The 20934-nt window shown below is 45.6% G+C and overlaps 1 protein-coding gene across 1 annotated transcript in view; it reads right to left on the bottom strand.

Annotated features, from left to right (window-relative positions):
- Nucleotides 1–20934, bottom strand: part of PTPRJ (protein tyrosine phosphatase receptor type J) — a 183192-nt gene that overhangs the window by 52585 nt on the left and 109673 nt on the right. Inside the window, exons 2-6 of the mRNA XM_055091375.1 lie at nt 12815–12833; nt 11428–11658; nt 9307–9489; nt 4805–5032; nt 1511–1777 (exon numbers count right to left, since the gene is read on the bottom strand). Coding sequence (XP_054947350.1) covers nt 1511–1777; nt 4805–5032; nt 9307–9489; nt 11428–11658; nt 12815–12833 — 928 coding nt within the window. The remainder of the gene's footprint in view (nt 1–1510; nt 1778–4804; nt 5033–9306; nt 9490–11427; nt 11659–12814; nt 12834–20934) is intronic.

Genomic DNA, 20934 nt, shown 5'->3' with positions numbered 1-20934 from the left:
ACTTTGCTGTACAGCAGAAATTAAACACAACATTGTAAATCAACTATACTTCAATAAAATTAAAAAAAAAAAAGAGAGAGAGGAGATTAGGACACAGACATGCACAGATCAAAGGAGAATCACGTGAAGACACAGGGAGAAGCCGGCCATTACAAAGCCAGGAAGGGAGGTCTCAGAAGAAACCAAGCCTGAATCACCTGATCTCAGACTTCTTGCCTCCAGAACTGTGAGAGAGTCGATTTCTATTGTTTAAGCTTCCCAATCTGTCGTACTTGTTATGGCAGTCCTAGAAAACTAACACACCAGCACTTCCAATGATTCTATAAACCCTCAGTTCCCAAGATAAGATCCTCTTCAGCTTAAAATAGCTCACGGTTTCTGTTCTTGCATCTGAGCGGTAGCTAACCATCCCATCCTGCCTAGCATTGGGCTTCTTTTATAATGAGAGAGAAATAAACTTCTGTCTTGGATACTTGGGGAGTTTGTTACTCACAGTGAACCTGACTCTAACTAATAGAGAGATTAAACAGTTAAAAAAAAAAAAAAAGTAAAAGGTGAAGAAAAGAAAGATTGCATTTACTCCAAAGACCCAGTCAGAAGACGTTTGTAAGAATGCCTAAGGTGTGCTTCCTGGAAAGCAACAGACACTCGAATAAAGTATTCTGGTAGGATGAGCCCTGGGTCCAGAGCCAGGCACCCCTGGGTTCAAGTCCCTGCCCTGCTGCTTACCAGCTCTGTGGTCTTGGGCAAACTCTTCAGCTGTGCTGAGCTATAGTCTTTTCATCTGTAAGACAGGGATCCTAACACCTACCGTGAAGACCACTACAATACATGTAAAGCTCCTGGCACAGTGCAATACCGATATTACTATATTATTACATTACTACTCTACTGGCACACCATTATTGTTTTAATTATTGGACCGTCCTTGGAACAGAATGGTTTTTATTTGCTGCCTAACATCTTGTCTTTAAGAGACAGCTGGATCAGAAGAAAGAAAAGACAAGACATAGCTGTGTCCTATTTCCTTATAATGTCAGCATCCAAAGGACAAGGGGACATGAATAACCAGGTTCTTTTTGTCTCCATGTATCAACTTGCTCCCTGTCGCTAGCACACTAGAATGGCTGTCACCAGCACAGGCTGGAGCTGAGAGAGCCCAGCTGTCTGATCCCACCTCTGACAAGCACAAGGTCTGACACCTGTCCATAGCATCTCTCTCGGCCTTGGCTTCCTCATCCATAAAATGAGGCCAGTGCCATGTCACAGATTTGTGAACATTAAATGAGACCGTGCAAGGAAAGCCCATCACGCGATGCTGGGCGTGTGGGCAGGGTCAATCAATGGTCGCCGTCATAAGATCACACATCCTGAAGGTGGTTAAGAGTCCCTGTGGACCCACAAGCTGAGCTGGGCTCTCCTCAAGGGCAGGAACAGAATTTGTCTTGTATCTGCGCCAGGCGCATAGCAGGCAGGCAAGAAAGGTTAGCAAAGCAATGAGTGGACTCACGGGTGTACACTTGGAGAAAGCCCGGTATGCCCTCGGAACTGTGGTCAAGGAAAGGCCACACTGTGATGTTGTATAAGGTGCTCGAGCGGAGTGGGGTGATGACGGCACGAGTCTCACAGACAGTGAGATTGAAGGTATCTGTCTCGCCAGCAACTTGTATCATGTAGGTATAGTCAGAAAACGACTCATTCTCATTGATTTTCCAGGTCAGGGTCAAGCCTGTGGCACTGATGTTCACAACTTCGATGTCAAACACCTGACTGGAATCTGCAAAGACACAAGAGGAATTAACAACCACCAGAACGGCCAAGCCAGACAGAAAGAGACAGAGAGAGGGAGAGATGCTGTCATCAAGGAACGTCATCTAATCTAAGAAACACTCTTAGCGTTTCTTCCTTCCTACTCTACACCATTTAACGCAACATACCTGAGTGTAGGGCGGTCTCAGCAAAAGTCAGGCAGCATCTTCAGTGAAGAAAACAACCTGGCCAATTGCAACTGCATAGTTACTCTACGTTCTTCTTGTGAGCTGACTCTTAGAGATGCGACAGACTCCTCAAACAACAACATGGACTCTACACATGCCCCTCTAGGTGCTGGGTGACCCCAAAAGGTCTCAAGCACACATCCACCCAAGAATGAACACTATACTCTACATGATCAAGAAAAGATCACAGACTTTCACAGGAAGCAGGTCTGGGTTCCAAGGTCAGCTCTACTTGAATAGGCAGGTGGATCTTAGGAAACTCACCGAGCTCAGTTTCCTCATCTATAAAGTCAGGATAATAATCCCAACTCAAGAAAAGATAACACAAGAGTGCTAGTTATTCACCACTTGCCCACCCCACTCTCCCAATCCACCCTCTGTCCTTCTCCTGCCTGCTCTGTGCCCCGGGGAGGCTGAGCCCTGTACCTTGCATCACTGGGGAACAGGTGGGGGGTAGAGACTCTGCCAGGTGGCCTGGGACCAGGTTCCACCAATGAGCGACAGGGGCAGGCTACTGGGGAGCTGGAGGAGAAAGCAGTTGGAGTCTTTCTCCTCACTGCCTCCTGCTCTGGGTCTCCTGTTCTGACATAGCTGTGTCCTCCACTGCCCCAGCCCTCGCTCGGCTCCAGAAACACCATCTCCTCCCCCTTACTCTTCAGCCTTGGCGGTGATTTCCTATCATGACTAGTCTCAGGCGTCTCAACATCCTCTGATGGTGTCCTTAACTCCATCCCACCTAATTAGTCACTTGAAAAGTGCCTGGTACCATACATGTATGGGTATCTGTGTGTATGTGTGTGGGGGGGGTACACATGAGTATACACATACACATACATACACACACAACATAGAGAGGGTTAAGGCTATAATATAATTATTATAATAGTATATATTATATAATATTATTATTTATTAAGCACTAGGACACTCAACACAAACCAGGCTTTGTGTATATCCACATGACCAAAAGCCAAAAATGCAATCGCTATTACTTTAATTCCACTCAAATCACTTTAAAAAGCAGGGAACCCCAGGTCCACACTAATCCACAGGCCGCTTTTAGCAGGATCAGGCAAAAAGGCCCTCCTCTGGATGGCTCTGCCCCAGGGTGTGTGGCTTGGTGAGAGGCCCAGAGACTAGATTTCAGCCCCACTCACCTCCCTGCACAAGCATCTTGTATGTAGGACAGCCCCACCACTGTCAATGGCACCCCTGGAGGAGTCCCTTCCCCCCCTCCCTCCTCCCCCAGCCAAAAATTGCCCCCAGGTGTCCTATAGCACATCCTCCCAGCCCCTCCAAAAGAGAGAGCAGCTCTCAAAACATACATATACCATCTCTCTAGGAAATGAATCAACCCCTCCAGAATCGTCAGAGTCCTTGAGATGTTACCTAGTTCCAGTGCCTCTCCACTTTCATACCTCAGTGTCCATCATCTGCGCTTTCACTCATGACGTTTCCTCAACTGACACATCCTCCTCATCCTCCTCCTCCTCCTCCTCCTCCTCCTCCTCCTCTCCATTTATCCAAATCCTATCCTCCCTTCAAAGAAAGTTCAGATCCTGCTTGTAGAAGAGGGCTTCCTTTGGGATTTAATATTAAAATCAGGCTCCAGCCTTCCCATGTCCACAGCACTCAGTGGGCAGCTACAGTGCACAGTGACCATGGGTTGCCTATGCAGCATCCAAGTCCCTCTTCCAAAAGGCATCCCAATCCCCCTTGTAGGGAGGAAGTGCCTGTCACCCATGTGGAAGCTGGAGGGACAGCGGCTCCCTTCCCCAGCACAGCCATCTAGAAAGCAACATGACACCCTCTCCACCCTAGAATCCTGAGGGAGTGTCACCAGCTCCAGCATGGACCAGCCCTCCAGAGTCTCCTGGATGCTAGACTGTTTTCTGTCCTTGGTCCTCCAGCCTCCATCCTTACTCCCTCCATTCTATGGATCTATGACAGCCTTTCAGAACAGATATATTTGGGGGGTTTGTTTGTTTATTTGTTTTAATTTTTATTGGAGTATATTTGACTTACACATATGATGTTGTGTTAGTTTCTGCTGTACAGCAAAGAGACTGTCGTATATAGAATAGAGATACTGTTGGATAAGATAACCCGAGTCAGTCTGTGTTGCCTACAAGCAAGCCCCCAACAGCTGCAAGGCTACAGCCTTTGTTCCTGAACCCACAGAGCCTGACCGTGTGCTTTCCCAGGTACGTTTGCCTTGATTCCCCATCTATACTGCAATTCCCTGAGGGTAGGAACCATTCTTTACCCCCTCATCAGCACCAATCCAGAAAGCCTCTAAGACTGCTCAATTTACAGAGTGGGAGTGCTGACAAATTATAGGTAGAAAGCAGCAATGTGCATGTCAGCAAGTAACAGAGGAAGGTCAGTATGCCTTCCAAGTTCAGGCCAAAAAAGGAAACTCATTTTCTTCTCTCAAGGGGAAAATACTTAACCAACATGGACAAAATGAATATCAAGTTACAAGAGAAACACATTATGCCAGTTTGTCTCGTTGGCCAGTATGCAGGGCTATGAAGGAAAGAATGAGGTAGCGCCTAGCATCTGCACATGGTAGCTGTTCAAGGAAATGAGCAGCTACGTTGTAATGAGCTCAAGGAAAGAAGGGTCTTGGCCACCGAGTTAAGAAGAAACTCACCGGATCTGCTCTGTCCAAAACCGCTTCCAGAAAACTCTCTCCCGCAGCGAAACTACTTATCAAGCAAGAGATAACTCAGAACCAGAATCACAGAAGACAAACTTTGTGCTAGAAAACTCTGGCTGAAGCCACTTTACAAAATTCAACATACTTGTTTTAAACTCTGTGGCGCGGGGCTGTCCTTCGGCACCATTTGCTGCTCGAGGATAAACAGTGGCGTTGTACTGTGTGTCAGGCTTTAACCCAAAAAGCAGGACTTCCGTGGTGCCTTGGGGCAGAGAAGGGTCAGAGGACGGGGCTGCAGGTTCGAGTCCGTATTTGTACCCAGGGGCAGTGGGGCTCCTGGGTGGCTGCAGAAAGCAGTCTGTGTTGCTGGCATCTGTTTCAAACACAGAAGGCAAAGACATTACCTGCGACAGAAGTGCATCCCTGTCTTCTGTCAGCGCCGGTGCCCTCCCCACCGTAAGACGACACATCAGACAGTACCCACAGCTGGGACTCCACAAATACCTGTTCCCTTCCTCCCCCAGAGATACACATGCTCCTGAAAGGGCCCTGATTTGGGGGTTTGGTGAGTTTTTTTGCCTTTTCTTTTTTTTAATTGGGGTATAGTTGTTTTACAGTGTTGTGTTAGTTTCTGCTGTACTACAAAGTGAAACAGCTGTATGTATACATGTATCCCCTCCCTCTTGGAGCTCCCTCCCACCCCCTCCTCACCCCACCCATCTATGTCACCACAGAGCACGGAGCTGAGTTCTCTGTGCTATACAGCAGGTTCCCACTAGCTATCTGTTTTACACATGGTAGTGTATATATGTCAATCCCAATCTCCCAATCCATACCACACCCTCTTCCCCTCCACCGTGTCCACACGTTCGTTCTCTGTGAAAGGGTCCTGATTTGGGGCAGGTATTTCACTTTGTACTTTTAGCCCAGGTAGCACCGCAGATATTTGTGCTTCTCTCTCCAACTCAGCGATTTGCATCTCTCCCCAGCTTCCTTCAAGAAACCATCTTCTCCCACCCAACTCCAAACATGGATTTCCAGGACCACCTCATGATTCACACTTGGCTAAGCAGAGCCCACTCAAGGAATTCTTTCCCTGGACCAGTCCCCTGCTGAGAGAGGGTGAAACAAGCAGAACTGCTGAACCAGGGGAAAGTTGGTAAAAAGAAAAAAGCAGGAAAGAGAGACAAGAGTCACCTCATCTCTTCCTTCAAGGCCTTGCTGCCCCTGGTGGGGAAATATACACGAGCCAAGAAGTTGCTCTTTTAGTCTAAGCTATTTGAAGTCTGATTCTTTCACCTGCCATCAAGAATCCTGACACCTACTTTGTACATCTGTTTCCTTATGTGTAAAATGGGGATAGAGTACTTGTTCTCAATTCACAGGGTTACCCCTGAAAATTCTATGAAGTCTGCAAATGACTACTCCACTGTCAATGCAGAAGACATCTGCTAGATTTGCCTGATAAGCAGCCCTTTTCTCAATGGATGCGGTTAAGTTGCTCCAGTGGGGCCCACTTGGGTTAACACATCTGTTATCTATCGAACCGAAAGTTTAAGAAGCTAAAGGGCCCAGCTACTTGCCTGGATGCCAGACTCCAAAAAGTTTCAACACCCACTGTGCTGACCTGTAAAATAAGAACATTTTCCCCTCCTTCCTCACACACTCGTGGAGGTCAAACTAAAATGTGGAGAAGACCTCTATAAATTCTAAACTCCGTACAAATTATAAGAACAATTTTTCTTAACTATAAGTTACTGAAAGTCAAAACCAGCAAGGCAGATCAGAAGCCCACTTTTGTAACTCACCTAAGCTATTTTCGGTAACCAGAGGGCCATTCTGTGTCTTATTTGAAAGACACAGGGTGACCTTGTTTTGAATCCCTGGCTTCAGGTCTGAAATATTGACTGCTAAGTTTTGAGTCGACTCCTGGCTTCCTTCAAGGAGCATCCGGCAGGTGTCAGTGATGTTATCGTTCTTCCAGGTAAGAGCAACGTGCGTCACACCCACGAAGACAACACGAAGACCAGAAACTGGATGAGGCTCTATTTTAAAAACACACAGCGGGCACGGATGGAATAAGATACTTGCAGTCACCTTTCATTAAGAATGACTGGGGACATTGATGTTTCAATGTGACCCACTAAAAATACTTCCTTTATATCAGAGTCCAGTGCAGTTCCATCATTTCACAGCAGGGAGAAAACTTATCATTACGCAGAAAAAAAGGAGAAAAGAATAAATCTTAAAGCCATAATTTTTTAGGATCTGAACTGTTCTCCATGACAGTTAATTCCAACAGTGATCTGATACTCTTCTAAATTGCCCTTTTAAACAGCAGCATTTAATATTTGTTTTAGATATCAGGAACAAGCATCAAAAAAAAGTGATCATTTGCTACATCTAAAGGTCTCAATTCCAGATAGTACAAATAATATTTCACAGTATCAAGACATTTCAACTAAGACCCTCTTCCCTGTATTCCAACCCCAAGGGAAATTTTCAGATTTCCAGTCTATACTACCCGCCCTCCGTTCTTTCTATCACTTTATTTGACTGGTTGTGACATAAACCAAACCATTTTGGCCAAGTTGACATGCACTCCCTTCGATCTTGAGATAAGAACATAGAGATTCAGAACAGCAGGGTGACTTGCTCAAGAATGCACACTGCTTGTAGCATCAGGGAAACTAGAACCCAGGGCTCCAGCTTTAAGCATGTATTGATACAAGCACAGGTAGCACTGCAGACAGATCCACAGCCCTGCTTGAGGTGGCTGAACTCAAAGACACTTGCCTGGATGACTGTAAGGTACCATCCAGCTCTGAGGTGAGCTGATCCATTCTGCAATTCTATTCTTCACATCAAATGTTTCTGATGCAAAGATTTCTACATTGGGACGCACATTTCTCTAAAAAAGACACGTGCAACACGAATAAAGCAGCCGGCTCAATGATCTGGGTAACTGTTATGAACACCACTGTACCACAGTGCTCTGGAATCAGGCTGCTGGGTTCCCACTACATGACGCTCAATAAACTCTGGGAGCTCAGAAGAAACTTAACTTCTCGGCATTACCATTTCTTCCACTGTAGCCCTCAGGGTTACTGTGAGCACACCCTGACGTATTAAGGACAGCTAGGCACATGGTATGTGCTCAGTAAACAGCAGCTGATAAACACAGCCTTGACCTTGGGGGCTCTAAGGTGGAGTGAGGATCCTTGGTTCCTGGGCTGCATGCTTCTGGCCACCTGTCCACCTCTCCTTGCCTATAGTCACCAATTCTGTATCACCTTGTCCCATCAGCATTTCTAAATTCTGCCTTCTTCTTCCTCCTTAATTCTCTTCTATCTCCTCTCTGCCCTCTCCTTCTTTTCCTCTCTCTCTCTCATCATACAGCAAATCTTTACTGTGGGTTTCTGTTTTCTCTAAAACCGTGCTGAGAACCTCCAGGAGGTTTTTGAAGGTACCTGTGACACTGCATCCCTGTAGCTCCTTTCTCTCCAGTTCTTTTTACTTACTGGGCATCTGGGCAAGATTTTATTTAAAGAAATAGTTTCCAGGCTTAAAAAAAAAAAAAAATGTTGAAAACCACTGGTTTAGCATTGATTGGCCTCCTCCGCATGCAGAAGGCGCTGTGCCAGGCGGTCACTTCACACCATGGGCTCAGGAGGTCAGCTTTCCACAGTCTTCACCAGCCAATGAGAGCACACCCGACACAGGGTGTGATCAGAAAACCAACACAGGACCTCTTTTTTAAATTGTGTATTCTTCTCAGCTTAAAAAGAGCGTCTCATCTGTTTTTTATATTTTTGGTTCTTTTCAGCTTAAAAAAAAAAAAAGCTAAATTTGCAGCTGTAACAGGTGGCTCAGGGTACTGACATCTAAACTAAATAAAAATCTAAGCTTAATAAGAGTCACTGGACTCTTATTTCATTTGAAGCACATACTCCTCTATAAAGTATATCAAACTTTCATGCCCAACAGAAGCTCCCAGGAATATAAATATAGCATCAACTTCCCTGGGGAGATTAAAAGAAGCCTAGTAATTACCAACACCATCAAGACACATTTCTTTTTGTTTTTTTTTTTAATTAATTAATTTATTTATTTATTTATGGCTGCGTTGGGTCTCCGTTGCTGCGCACAGGCTTTCTTTAGTTGCGGTGAGCGGGGGCTACTCTTCGTTGCAGTGTGCGAGCTTCAGTAGTTGTGGCGTGCGGGCTCTAGAGCGCAGGCTCAGCAGTTGCGGCACACGGGCTTAGTTGCTGCGTGGCATGTGGGACCTTCCCAGACCAGGGCTCAAACCCGCGTCCCCTGCCTTGGCAGGCAGATTCTTAACCACTGCGCCACCAGGGAAGCCCAAGACACATTTCTAACGGGTCTCCGTTGCCAAGTCTTAGCAGAAAAGTAAGTATTAATCAATAATGATGAAAAAAATTTTAAACCCAACAGCTGGAAGTAGCTAAAATATCCCAAAACACACAGGACCTTAATACTGAGTGATCCTGCCACCTGAACTCCTGGGCTTGAAACAATACAGAAACTTTTCTCGTCTTCCACAGTTAATGAAAATCAATCTCTTTCCAGCAGGCAACTTGAATGGGCAAGGCTCTAGGATACAGGACAAGAAGCTACTCATCTTACCTAATGTGGTATCTCCTGAAGTCTCATTGCTTCCTGGACTTGGGTATGTGCTGTTACCACCTGTTTCATTTGCAAGACTCATCTGCCCATTTTCCATCTTACTCACTACTCCAGCTGTGTCGTTTTTCCAGGTTAGGGTCACACTGGTTGGACTGATGGTAACAGCTTCTGTAGAACTGGGTTCTATTTCAATATTGTTTCCCAAAAAAAGGAAAGAAAAAAATTATATTTCGGAAAGAAATGTAAGAGTAAGGACTGCTCTGTATGTCTACTTTCCAGAAGTGAATTTTGCAACCGTAGAATTTCATTTCTCTTTATTTGCCTCCTGGACTTCCCTCCAACAAAATACATTTAGATTCCCACATATACATGTATGCATGTGTGTTAGTGAAACAGAAGGCTATAAAACAAATATAAAAATAACAGAAGGTGGCCTTGTTGGCCATGACTTGAACATGGAGCTAAATCTGTACAGAAGCTGACATAAAAGAGACCTGAGACGCAAAATAAGTCTATCTCCAGAAAAACACTGCTTATGGAGAGGCATATACAGTGTAGAAGCATGTGATAACTTTTTTTCCAAACCCAGATATTAGGAGGAAGCTCCACAGTTCTCTGGCCTAAAGATGGCATAGGATAGAATGGCATAAAGAGAAAAGAGCTGGTCTTGGAATCCAGATCTGGCTGTAAGTACTGCTCTGCCCCTTAGCTGTGTGACCTGGAATTAGTCCCTTAAAACATCTCAGTCTCAGGTTCCTCTGCTGACAGCTCTTAAACACAAAGGATTACTATTAAGGCACCCTGAAATTGTAAACAAAGTCATTGGATTTGGACATTCAAAAATCAGGGCTCAGAGTACAAACCTGCTAGTCACTAGCATGTGAGTGTACTCGAAGTCATCTCACTGCTCTGTACCTCACTTCATCATCTGTCAAATTGTAGATGTACAGGATCTTAACACAATGGAAGCCATGATGGTTATTAACAGTAACTAAAACTTCAAAATGGATGCATCCTAATTATAGTCTAGATGGAGGAGTAACGACTAGAAACAGAAGTTACCCTTATTGCATAGGCAATAAGGCCCTTCTCAAGGACCCAGGGCCTTATCCCAGAAGAATAAAGGTGGTACAGGTAACACCACTTCAGCATGCATGTGGCCTTCAAATGACAGCAAGGAGAGTGTGCCTTACCTGGAACCTGGGAGATGCAAACATTGATCCAATCAAAGAAGAAGGGCAGGAGAGGAAACAAGAGGAAAGAAAAGGGACCAGGCACAGAAGAATCTGGTGGCCCACAATGCAATAATCTTCATGCCAGAAAGCCCCTCAGACCTGAACCTCCTCTTTCTAAAGTAACCAGTTCACAGTGTCAGAGTAGCATTTTGGCAGGTTATCATTGCGGTGCCATTTGCAATCAACAGTGATGATGGGGTGAGGATAATGATAAAACAATAGCCACAGTCACAGCGTGAGGGCAGCAAGAACAGCAGCAGTCCTATTCTGGGTGCTGGCTGGGTCCCAGGCACTGCGCCAGGTGCTGTGCACACATTTTCTCATTTATGCTTCACAACAAATTCCTGAAGAAGGCTATGGCACCATTTTAAAGAAAGAGAAATATGTCAAGAACTAAATTTTGTTGATTCATACAAGGATTCTGTTTATACAGGGAAAGGTTTTTAAAAAGCTTTTTTTTTTTTTTTTTTTTTGGTGCCATACTACACGGCTTGCAGGACCTTAGTTCCCCAACCAGGGATTGAACCTGCACCCTTGGCAGTGAAAGCGTGGAGTCCTAACCACTGGACCACCAGGGAATTCCCTAGAAAAGGAAGTTCTTAACTTTCAATAGGTCAGCAAAGTACATTTTAAAATATCTTTTAAAAATACGTGCGTGTATATGTATGTAGTTTTGGTAATAAAGATGAAGAAACTGAGGTCTAAGAGGACCAATGACTAGCCCCAGGTCATACAGTGAAACACTGACAGATCCAGGAAGCAAACCTGGGACCCTGATTCTCAGTCTGGGCTCTTAACCACTGCGCCATCGTAGTACTGTTCAAACATGAAGACACTGACATTCTCTAAAACCCACAATCCATCCCAAAAGAAAAGTCTCACTCACGTATTTGCACTTCTTGGCAGCAGGTACTGGAGCCATTTGAAAAGGTGAAAAGATAGTGCATCCCAGGAACCAGCCCTGAAAATGAAGCCTTCCCATCACTGTCTGCTGGGGGAAACTGCTGACTCTGGCCACTCAAATCCGTTACATTTATCACTGAAAAGTTTCCTGGTGCCTTGATAGATTGAATCTCACTGGCTGTAGGTGTGAATTCAACCAGATCACAGCGGGAGCCTAGAACACGGGAAAGAAGAACGAAATGCAAGCTAATAAAATGGCACCTCCCACCATATACCAGCCATACAACAGACTTTTTTATTATAATTTTTAAAACGCATCATAGTTCCCTCATCTCCCTTTCCCCACTTTACAGTATCACCTCTACACACAGATGTTTTCTTCTCTTGCACCAGTGATTCAAGCCTGCACAAGGAACCTACCAGTTTATTTACCAAACTGATTAACAAGGAAGAAAAAGCAACTGTAGAACTCTTTCTATTGTTTGCACAGGCTTTGCATAATTACTGTTATTAACTGAGCTTTTCTTTATTAGAAGGTTTCAGCAAGGTCTGCCCCCTTTGTACGGCACTGTGAGAACATGCTAATTATTTTATCTCTATGCTTCACAGACTTTGAGATTTTACCAACCAGGAAAAAAAAAATAGTCCTTGAATTTTGAGGACAGACAAAAGTTACCAGTTTTTATTTTTTCAAAAACGTACATTAAAGAATTACCAAATACTATTAATTTTATTTCTTATAGAAATAAATAATTTTATTTCTTAAAGAAACGAATTATGATCCAAAAAATTAGTAAGGACATAATCCCTGAGTAAACGGTGATTTCAACTGAATATATTTAGTTTCATAAAAAACTTATTATACTGTCCCTATTTTTCTCATTTTACTATAGACCTGGGAGGACTTCAATGGACCAGCAAATGGCATTCAGCCCTCCACGTGGAAGCAAAATATCCAGGAGGCTACGTCTGGTTTTCCAAAGGTTATGCAAAGCCTGTACACCATTTTAAAAATCATGTGGTAATGTAGCAACACAAGAAAATAATTATGGGATAACAGTACATGAAATAAACATAAATGATACTGCATTATGAAAACTAAGTGGTTTTTTTTTGATCACCTACAGATGTAGGCTAGAAAAAAAAACCACAGAAAAATTATCTTTTTATTTGTCAGGATTGCACAAATAAAAAATTTTTTCTTTCACTTGCTGTTTTCACCCTCACCCCACTTCTAAAGAAAAATTGGAAACTAAGCAAGTTTTAGCAAATTAGCATTTTCTGTGATTTTCACGTTGCTGTTAATGTTGCTGTGTCCATCGGGGGGCAGTAGCGAACAACATAAGAGTGGAATGGGAAGTGGTACTTACAGTCACCTGTGCACACGATCTGTAACAGAAAAAGAAAACGGAAGTCAGCAGATTCATTCAGCCACGGCAAATGCAAATCAGAAATAAATCAGTTGAGAATTTAATAACTGGGGCAGGGTGTTAAATACATTAGGCAAAGGCCTGTTGGCCAGGGTTAGGGTGTAGGGACACTGAATAGGGGAATGCAGTGTAACCGCGGGTCAACTACAAACAATGGAGACCAGACAACTGTTGGCAGTGTTTTTTCCCACTGAAACATCCAACAAGAGCAACTCCCCAGGTCAGCACTCCTTCTTGTCATACACTGTGCACTGAGGCAGAAGGACATCGAAACACGAGTTGAGATTCTCTGGGTCAGAAAGAAAGAAGCAGGACCATCACCCCATCACCCCTTCCCCAGAGCCACTTCAGGTCGAGAAATGGAGGGTATAAAGCCAGATGCGTGACAGAAGAAATCCACCGGGTTTGAGATTTTCATTGTGCAAAAATTCATCTTCTATCAGTAGGTGGCAGTCATCTTTTTTTTTTTTAATCATACGGCAATCAGCTTTGAGAAGAATAAATGTTTGAAACAGAGGGACCTTAAAGATTGTCTAGTTGACAGTATCTCAATCTGCCATCTTTAGATCCCTGGGGATCCTCAAAGATATTTATCATGATCCATATATTATTTCCCCCCACTTTAAAAACCTAAAATATTTCAAGGTTGTTCATTCTGTTGTTTAGTTAACACACCTTTTTGGATATTTCAAAGTATGGTCCTTGTAAAGAGGAAAATAAACAAAAGGGACTCTAGTGGAAAAAAAGTGTCCTCCAACCTCCCATCACACTTAGAATAAAATGCAAACTCTTAACTACAGCCTATGTGGCCTCTCTGATCTCATAGCCTCTCACACCCTTTACAATGTTCTTGAAGCTGATTCTCCCTTGGAGCCTTTACGTATTGATTCCCTTCTCCAAAAACACTCTGCCCCCCAGACCTTCCCAGACTGTGGCCTCAGATGCCACCTCTTCACGGAGTCCGTGTCCAACCAACCAATGGAAAGAAGCCCCACTCACTCTCCATCACATCACTCGTGAGTTTTCTCCCGGCATTCACCTCAGTTACTGTCAGTCTCCTCCAACTGAAATGTACACTCCGTGAGAACAGAAACCGTGTCTATGCCCGTGCCTAGAATATTACACACAGTAGGCACTCAATAAATGCCACAGAAGGAAAGAATGAGCCTCTCATTTTGGAGGGGAGGCAACCCCTAAGGCCCAGAGAACGGAAAAACTTGTCCAAGGTCCCACAGCAAGGCTAAGGCCGAGTCCAAGGCCAGTCAGGTCCCAGGAGCCTGATTACCCAGAGGCCAGTATTCCTTCCACTTATCCTGAAAATTTGCATTTATCAAATGGAGAAGATAAGAACAACATTCGTTTTCATCTCATGAGACAGGTGGACAGTAGGGGGGTGGGGGGAGGGGCCTGGCCCCTGTCCTGTCTCCCAGTCACCCAGGTACTAGTACTCAAAGGAATCCAGTACTCTTCCTCTCCTCACTCCCTGCAAGCCGGCGGGGACGGGAAGCCCTGTTGATATCCTTTCCTACTCACTCCCTCTCTCAAACTTTCCATTTCCACCACTGCACTGTACCCTCAAGCCCTCCTCATCTCAGGCCTAAACTTTTCCAGCTCATCTTCCTCCCTCCAGCCCGTGCCCCTCAATCTATGCTATGCATCAATCCACATCATCCAGGATGGACCACAAGAGAGGGAGGAAAAGGAGGAGTCAGTTGCTAGTTAAGTAGCACAGGGCAGCAAACTTTTTTTTTGCGCATTAGTTGGAAAACATTAAACTACATAACCTCATGACCCTAGGATGGCATGTCCTGGCCCTTTGCAATGTTATTATCTCTCTGCCTGGGCACCTGTGTGTTGTGTCCTCACCTGGAATCCATTCAATCATCCAACCATCCAACCAAATGTTGCCTAAAACATGAAAGATCTGGGTCCTGTCCTCAAACTGTTCATAGGAAAGTAAGGGAAATAAGACATGTCTGTAAAAAAGTAATTCAAGGTAGAAAGTACCGACAACTCGTTTAACAAGCAATTCTCGCACACCTGCATGTGTCAAGCGCTGTGCTAAAGCCCTAGAGTTAAAGCAGACAGGCTCCGAGTCACAGGAGGCCATGGCGGAGGGAGAGAGGAGGACAGATGGAGGATGCCCTCGGGTAGGTACCGCTCACTGAGGGCATACATGAAGGTGAAGAGTGTCTGTGCATCTCAATCTGTGTTCTTTACAGTCCTAGACTCAGTAAACATAGAGTGGCTGATAGTCACTACACAGGACAACGTGTCAAAGAGCTCTGAGTTCTACAGATGAAAGTTCAAGAATCATGGTCACGGCAAAAGGGTACGTTTCCAAAGATTAAAATCATATGCACAGAGCACTGGCTCTGCCACGCACTGTCCCAAGTGCTTTCAGATATTAACTCACTTAATTCTCCAAACATTACTAAAAGGGAGGCACAGGTCCCTACTGGGCTGGTGAGCTACAGCACCTGGATCTGAACCCAGGCAGTCTGACTCCAGAGTCTGTGTCCTAAACCACTAGCTACACAACCTTCCAGGGTAAAGCAACTGGCGAGAAATGTACCAGGACTTAGGGAAGGTTTAAAAATTAATTTCAAGAGATATTATCAGTGTGCTTCTTTGACAAATCCAGGTACAGTTTCTCCTGGCAACCCTCCCAAAGAAGGCCCTGTGTGCCAGGCATACACACCAGCTGGTATCTTTTTGAGGCTCATCCTGAAATAGTAGCCAGAGGGATAACACACTACATCACATGGCTTCGTGTCTTTTGGGCCTCACTCCCCCTTCTGTTCCCTCATCTTGACCTCACTGGGCCTTGACTTCCCAAATAAAGCATTAGCAGTCTAATCCTTGCCTTAGGACCCAGGGGACCTAAAGGATGCAGACTAAAACGAAGGACAAGAGCACCTAAGAGAAGTCTGCAAGGGGTCTCTTGGGGGAGAGCTTCCTCACTAATAAAAAGGAATTAGACGGAAGGAAACACCATCCTGCTTCGCTGGACTCCAGCAGATCTACCCATGATGCCTGGAGCCGCTGCAGCCACTATGTGACAAGGAGGGAAGAACTCACCCACCTGCTGAGGATGGCTGATGAGGGGAATGAGAGAAAACACCTGGATCCTTTGCACTGCCAAGTCAAGCAATTTTAGACTCTTTCTACCTCCAGACTTCTTGCCTGGGGAGATGCAATACCCCTTATTATTTAATTACTCTTGTTTGGGTTGTCTAAGATTTGCAGCCAACAGAACACTATTTGACACAACAGCAACCGCAAAGCAAGGTGACTCATTTTCACATTTTTACAGATTAAAAAAAAGTGAAAGGTCAGTGATCTGCCCTCAAGGGTTACAGAGCTGGTCAGTGAGAGGTAAAGCCAGGAGGCAAGTCCTGGTCTGCCAGGCCCCCAAACTCTTCCACTGACCACAGGGAAAAAAAAAAAAGACCCTTGCAAACAACATCCTACAAGTTAACTGGCATGGAGGATGCCTCATAAGTACTTTTTAAAAGAATACAATCAACAGAAAGCTCATCTTCCTGAAGTTAGCTCAGAGCCTAGTTGTGCCTGGGGGTGAAATGGGAGAAAATTTCCACAGATTCATACACTGAGCATCAAAGTTAACTAACTGCAGAAAAGGGAAGTTGGGGACAACTTTTCAGCAGTGACAGCTAAACGTGGTGACGAGAATTATCTCAGCTTCTTCCCCTTCTAAGAGGACCCCAAAAGGCACCGGTAGTTGTTAATCGAGAAGGATTCCACAAAAATCGTCCTGCCTCCAAGTGCCTTCCCTCAACTGGTCCCTCACCCAGAACTCCAAATCCAGGTAGGGAAAGAAGCAAGCATTCCGGCAGGTTCCAACCCATTTAATCCTCACAATTCTGTGAAACAAGAACAATCACCCCCATTTTACAGATGAGGACGCTGAGGTCAGAGTAGACCTTAGGTCACAGAGCTAAGAAATTTCCCAACTGGCTATTATGAACTTGTCCCAGGCACAGGAGGGAGAAGTACTTCAGGGTGGAGAAAAACCAGCACTTTCCACTCTCTACTTCCCTCTAGGCAAAAATTAAACCAGATAAAGTATGCAGAGCCAGGCCCAAGAGCTAGGGGCACATCTAGCTCCCAGCCTTCTCCCTCTTGGTTTCAACAGACCCAGCAATCAGAGGTCATGAATGCGCTCACCCTGTCTAGGCCTCAGGGGACACCAGAAGCCACAACCCCTGTGCCCAAACTGCAACAGGGGACAGTAATTGCATAAAAGATGGTGGAGGTCAACTGCAGCACTCTTCACAGTGGCCAAAAGGTGGAAACAACCTAACTAACAGCAGATTAACAGAATGCGGTATACACATACAATGGAATACTATCCAGCCATAAGAAGGAATGAAACTCTGATACATGCTACAATGTGGATGAACCGCGAAAACATTATGCTAAATGAAAGAAGGCAGACACAGAAGCACACATATTATCATTCCATTTATATGAAATGTCCAGAATAAGGAAATCTATAGAAACAGAAGGCAGACTAGTGGTTGCCAGGGGCTAGGAAGAGGGGGAAGGGAGAGTGATTGTTAACGGGTACTGGATTTTCTTTGGGGTGATGAAAATGCTCTGAAACTAGAAAGAGGTGGTGGTTACACAACATTGTGTATGTACTAAATGCTACTGAACTGTACACTTTAAAATGGTTAATTTTATGTTATGTGAATTCCACTTCAATTTTTTTAAAAAAATGATAGTAAGTAGGTGACTGTTTATTATCAAGCTCAGCCATTGGGAGGGAGGAGGGAAAGGAAGCTTCCGGAAGGAAGAGGTTGGGGTGGGGAGGGTGGGGAGGAGAAGAGGAAGGTAATAAATAGAGAGGTTCTGAAAGGTGCATTTGACAGCTGAAGAAGGGGGAATGAACACCACCCCCACCCCCGAACTGGACATCAGAAAACATGGGGTGGGCAGAACAGCCTTACCAGAAGCACTGTGGGGACCTCCACTTCCAAATGCATTCTGAGGATAAAAAGGAGGGAACTCAAGTTTACTAAGCACCTACTGTGTGCCAGGCACTGAGCTGGGCTTTCTACAGACCTTGACTGAGCACAGACTCATGGGATCTTGGGCTCTGGAACTAGACCACATGGGGGAAATCATTCAGTGCCACCATTTACTTGCTGTGTGACTTTGGGCAGGTAGCTTAACCTCTCTGTCCCTCGGTGTCTACATCTATAAACAAGGATGATAATCATACCTGCTTTGTTATAGTAAATAGGAAATTAAATGATCTATTTAAGCTATTACCACCATCATCACCTTTAAATCTTCACAGCAACTCTGCAAGGTATTTTTATCTCCATTTTACAGACGACAACACCAAAGCTCAGATCCTACTGATAAAACCAATGGGCAATCTGAAACTCATACTTTCCAAGTGTATAAATAGTTGAACAATAACTCAGTTACAGAGGTGGGCACTGAGGCACAGAAACAGTAAGTGGCTTACCCAAGGACAGACAGCCAGCGAGGAAGCACCAGAAACAGACCTGGAGGTCTTGACATCTATCTTGACCTCAACCATTCCAGCCAAGATTCCCCAAAGCCTTCTCTCCTGGGATGCAGACCCAGATGGAGTACTCATAGCTTACCCATCTTCTCGCTACCCCCCTGCAAAGTCACCCACACAGGTGGCCCAAGGCTTCTGCAGGTCCCATAACTGGGCAAAAGGAGCAAACACTGAGAAGAGAGATTAAGCTCACTGTCTTAGGAGGAAGACATGCCAACATACGAAAAAAGAATATAACACTGTCTTCAGTTCTGCCAAGGACTTCCCGTTACCTAGATACCCCAGGCACAGCAGACAATGGTCCACCCATTGGTCGACCAGACGGCCAGGCATTAACTATGCCCAAGATCACCCAACACTGCACAGCAGTCTTCTTCTTTTCTAAGGAGCAGAGACGGTCACTGTCAAGACTTCCAGCCTTGTTTATCACTCCCCTCCCCCAGGGATGTGTTTCTGTTTCACAACCTCCTTTGGTTATGCTGATGAGCCAAAGCTCTCCCTCCCCCCTCTTTGGGAACCACCCCCATTCCTGAGACTGTGCCAGTCGCAAGAATCTTCCTCCAGGCCCAGAGAAGAGAAAACTGCTAACACTGCCCTCGATGCCATCCCAACTCGGCCAAAGCTACAGTCATTACATCAGTGGTCCACTTTGAACACTACTCCTAGATGTGCACCAAAACACACTTGTACATATTCTCTTCCCAAGTACCTCTGTGACTGCCCCGTTTACACGTGTTTCCCAGGCCATAAACTCTGGAATAACCTGACTCCTCCCTCCCTTCGCCCTTGGTGGGTACATTCAGCGGTCATGTCCCTGAACAATGCACCTAGACTTCCCACTTCTGTCATGTGGCCACGCTAAACCAAGACCTCATAACCCTCAGTCCTAACTAACAGAAAACAGCCTCGCTCTTGGGCTGATACAGACAGACCATTTCCATTTTTATATATTGAAGCTCCTAATAAACACACACCAAAAAAAAAGGAAGGGGACTTCCCAGGCGGTCCGGTGGTTAGGACTCCATGCTTCCACTGCCGGGGGCCCGGGTTCGATCCCCGGTGAGGGAACTAAGATCCCACAAGCTGCATGGTGCAGCCGGAAAAAAAAAAAATTAAAGAAAATTACTAGCATGTGATAATTCAAAAAAAAAAAAAAAAAAAAAAAGATTTTTTTTAAATTAAGAAGTGCCAGAAGAGGGTTATCAGTATATTTTTGTTTCAGTCCTGCCACAGTATTGCTGCAATTCTACCTAAAATCCCTCATTTGAATATAAAAGGCCAAAAGCTAAATTGACAGCCCTTTGTGAATAGCAGGCCCTATTCGTTCGTCCACGTACCTGGTTGCCTCTCTTCTAGTCTCTCTCCCTTCAATGCACAGTGGAAAATTAAAATAGAACTGCTAGATTACTCTTTCTAAAACGTGCCAGTATTCATCAGGATCCTGGCAGGGACAGATGACACGCTCTACCAGTGTAACGGAGGACAGTTTTAAAAGGGTCTGTTTACAAGGGTGGGGGTGGGGCTAAGGGAAACCAGCAAGAGCTGGGCAAGAACCCTAGAGGCAGGAGCAGAGTGGACAGGACAAGGGAACAGGCTGAGGGGCTGCCTCCCCCCATCTCCACTGGGGGCTTCCTGCTGCTGGACTGGCCCAGTGGGCAGCTGCAGGTCAAGGGCACCTGCTGGGGTAGACCGCAGAGGGCAGCTTCCTCCCCGTGGGCACAGCAGGGTGGAGGTGGGGGGCAGGGGTCTGCAGGGGCACATGGAAGAGCCACAGCACAGAGCTCATGTCACATCACTGCAGCCCCTGTGAATCCCGTAGGTACGGCCCAACAGGGTAATCAAGAGGGTTAGGTTCCACTTCCCCTGATGCTTGTGAGCTCAGGGACTTGGGTCTCACCCAGCCATCCATTTCATCAGGTATAACATGGCGGAAGGATATATGCAATACAGACCCCACGTCTGAGTTCTCTTGGGGCTCTAGCAAAACAAGGTTCCTATGTTCCCAGCCTCACAGCCTTCCTCCTGCCTCACCGAGCCTCTGAAGTGGCCACCCATCAGCTCACCTGATGACCTTCTGCAACCACTCCAGCCCCAGGAGCTCTCCAGGCTCTGAGGCCCTTTCAGTCCAAGCCACTCGTGCCTTTCCCTGCAGTCCTGCACTGCGCCACGCCCTGGGCTGGATGCCAAAGATACCAGGGCACATAAGGTGGTTCTGACTCACCAAGAGCCAGGGGCAAGAACAGCACCGAAGACAATGACAGTGCAGTGCAGAGGTGGAGCCAGGAGCCAGCCGGCTGGAGAAGCAGGGGGTGCCAAGCACCCCGTGAGTCTGGGGGACAGAGAGGGAGGGGCTCGGGTGGTTTGAGAGTGATCCTGTGTGGGAACTTAATGCTAATGGATTCTACTTGTAATAATATTGATTGAGGGCTTCCCTGGTGGCGCAGTGGTTGAGAGTCCGCCTGCCGATGCAGGGGACGCGGGTTCGTGCCCCGGTCCG

Source organism: Physeter macrocephalus, chromosome 16, assembly GCF_002837175.3.
Source record: "Physeter macrocephalus isolate SW-GA chromosome 16, ASM283717v5, whole genome shotgun sequence".
Taxonomy (NCBI): domain Eukaryota; kingdom Metazoa; phylum Chordata; class Mammalia; order Artiodactyla; family Physeteridae; genus Physeter; species Physeter macrocephalus.
The sequence above is the reverse complement of the archived record's forward strand: the minus strand, read 5'-3'. Positions and strand labels throughout refer to the sequence as shown.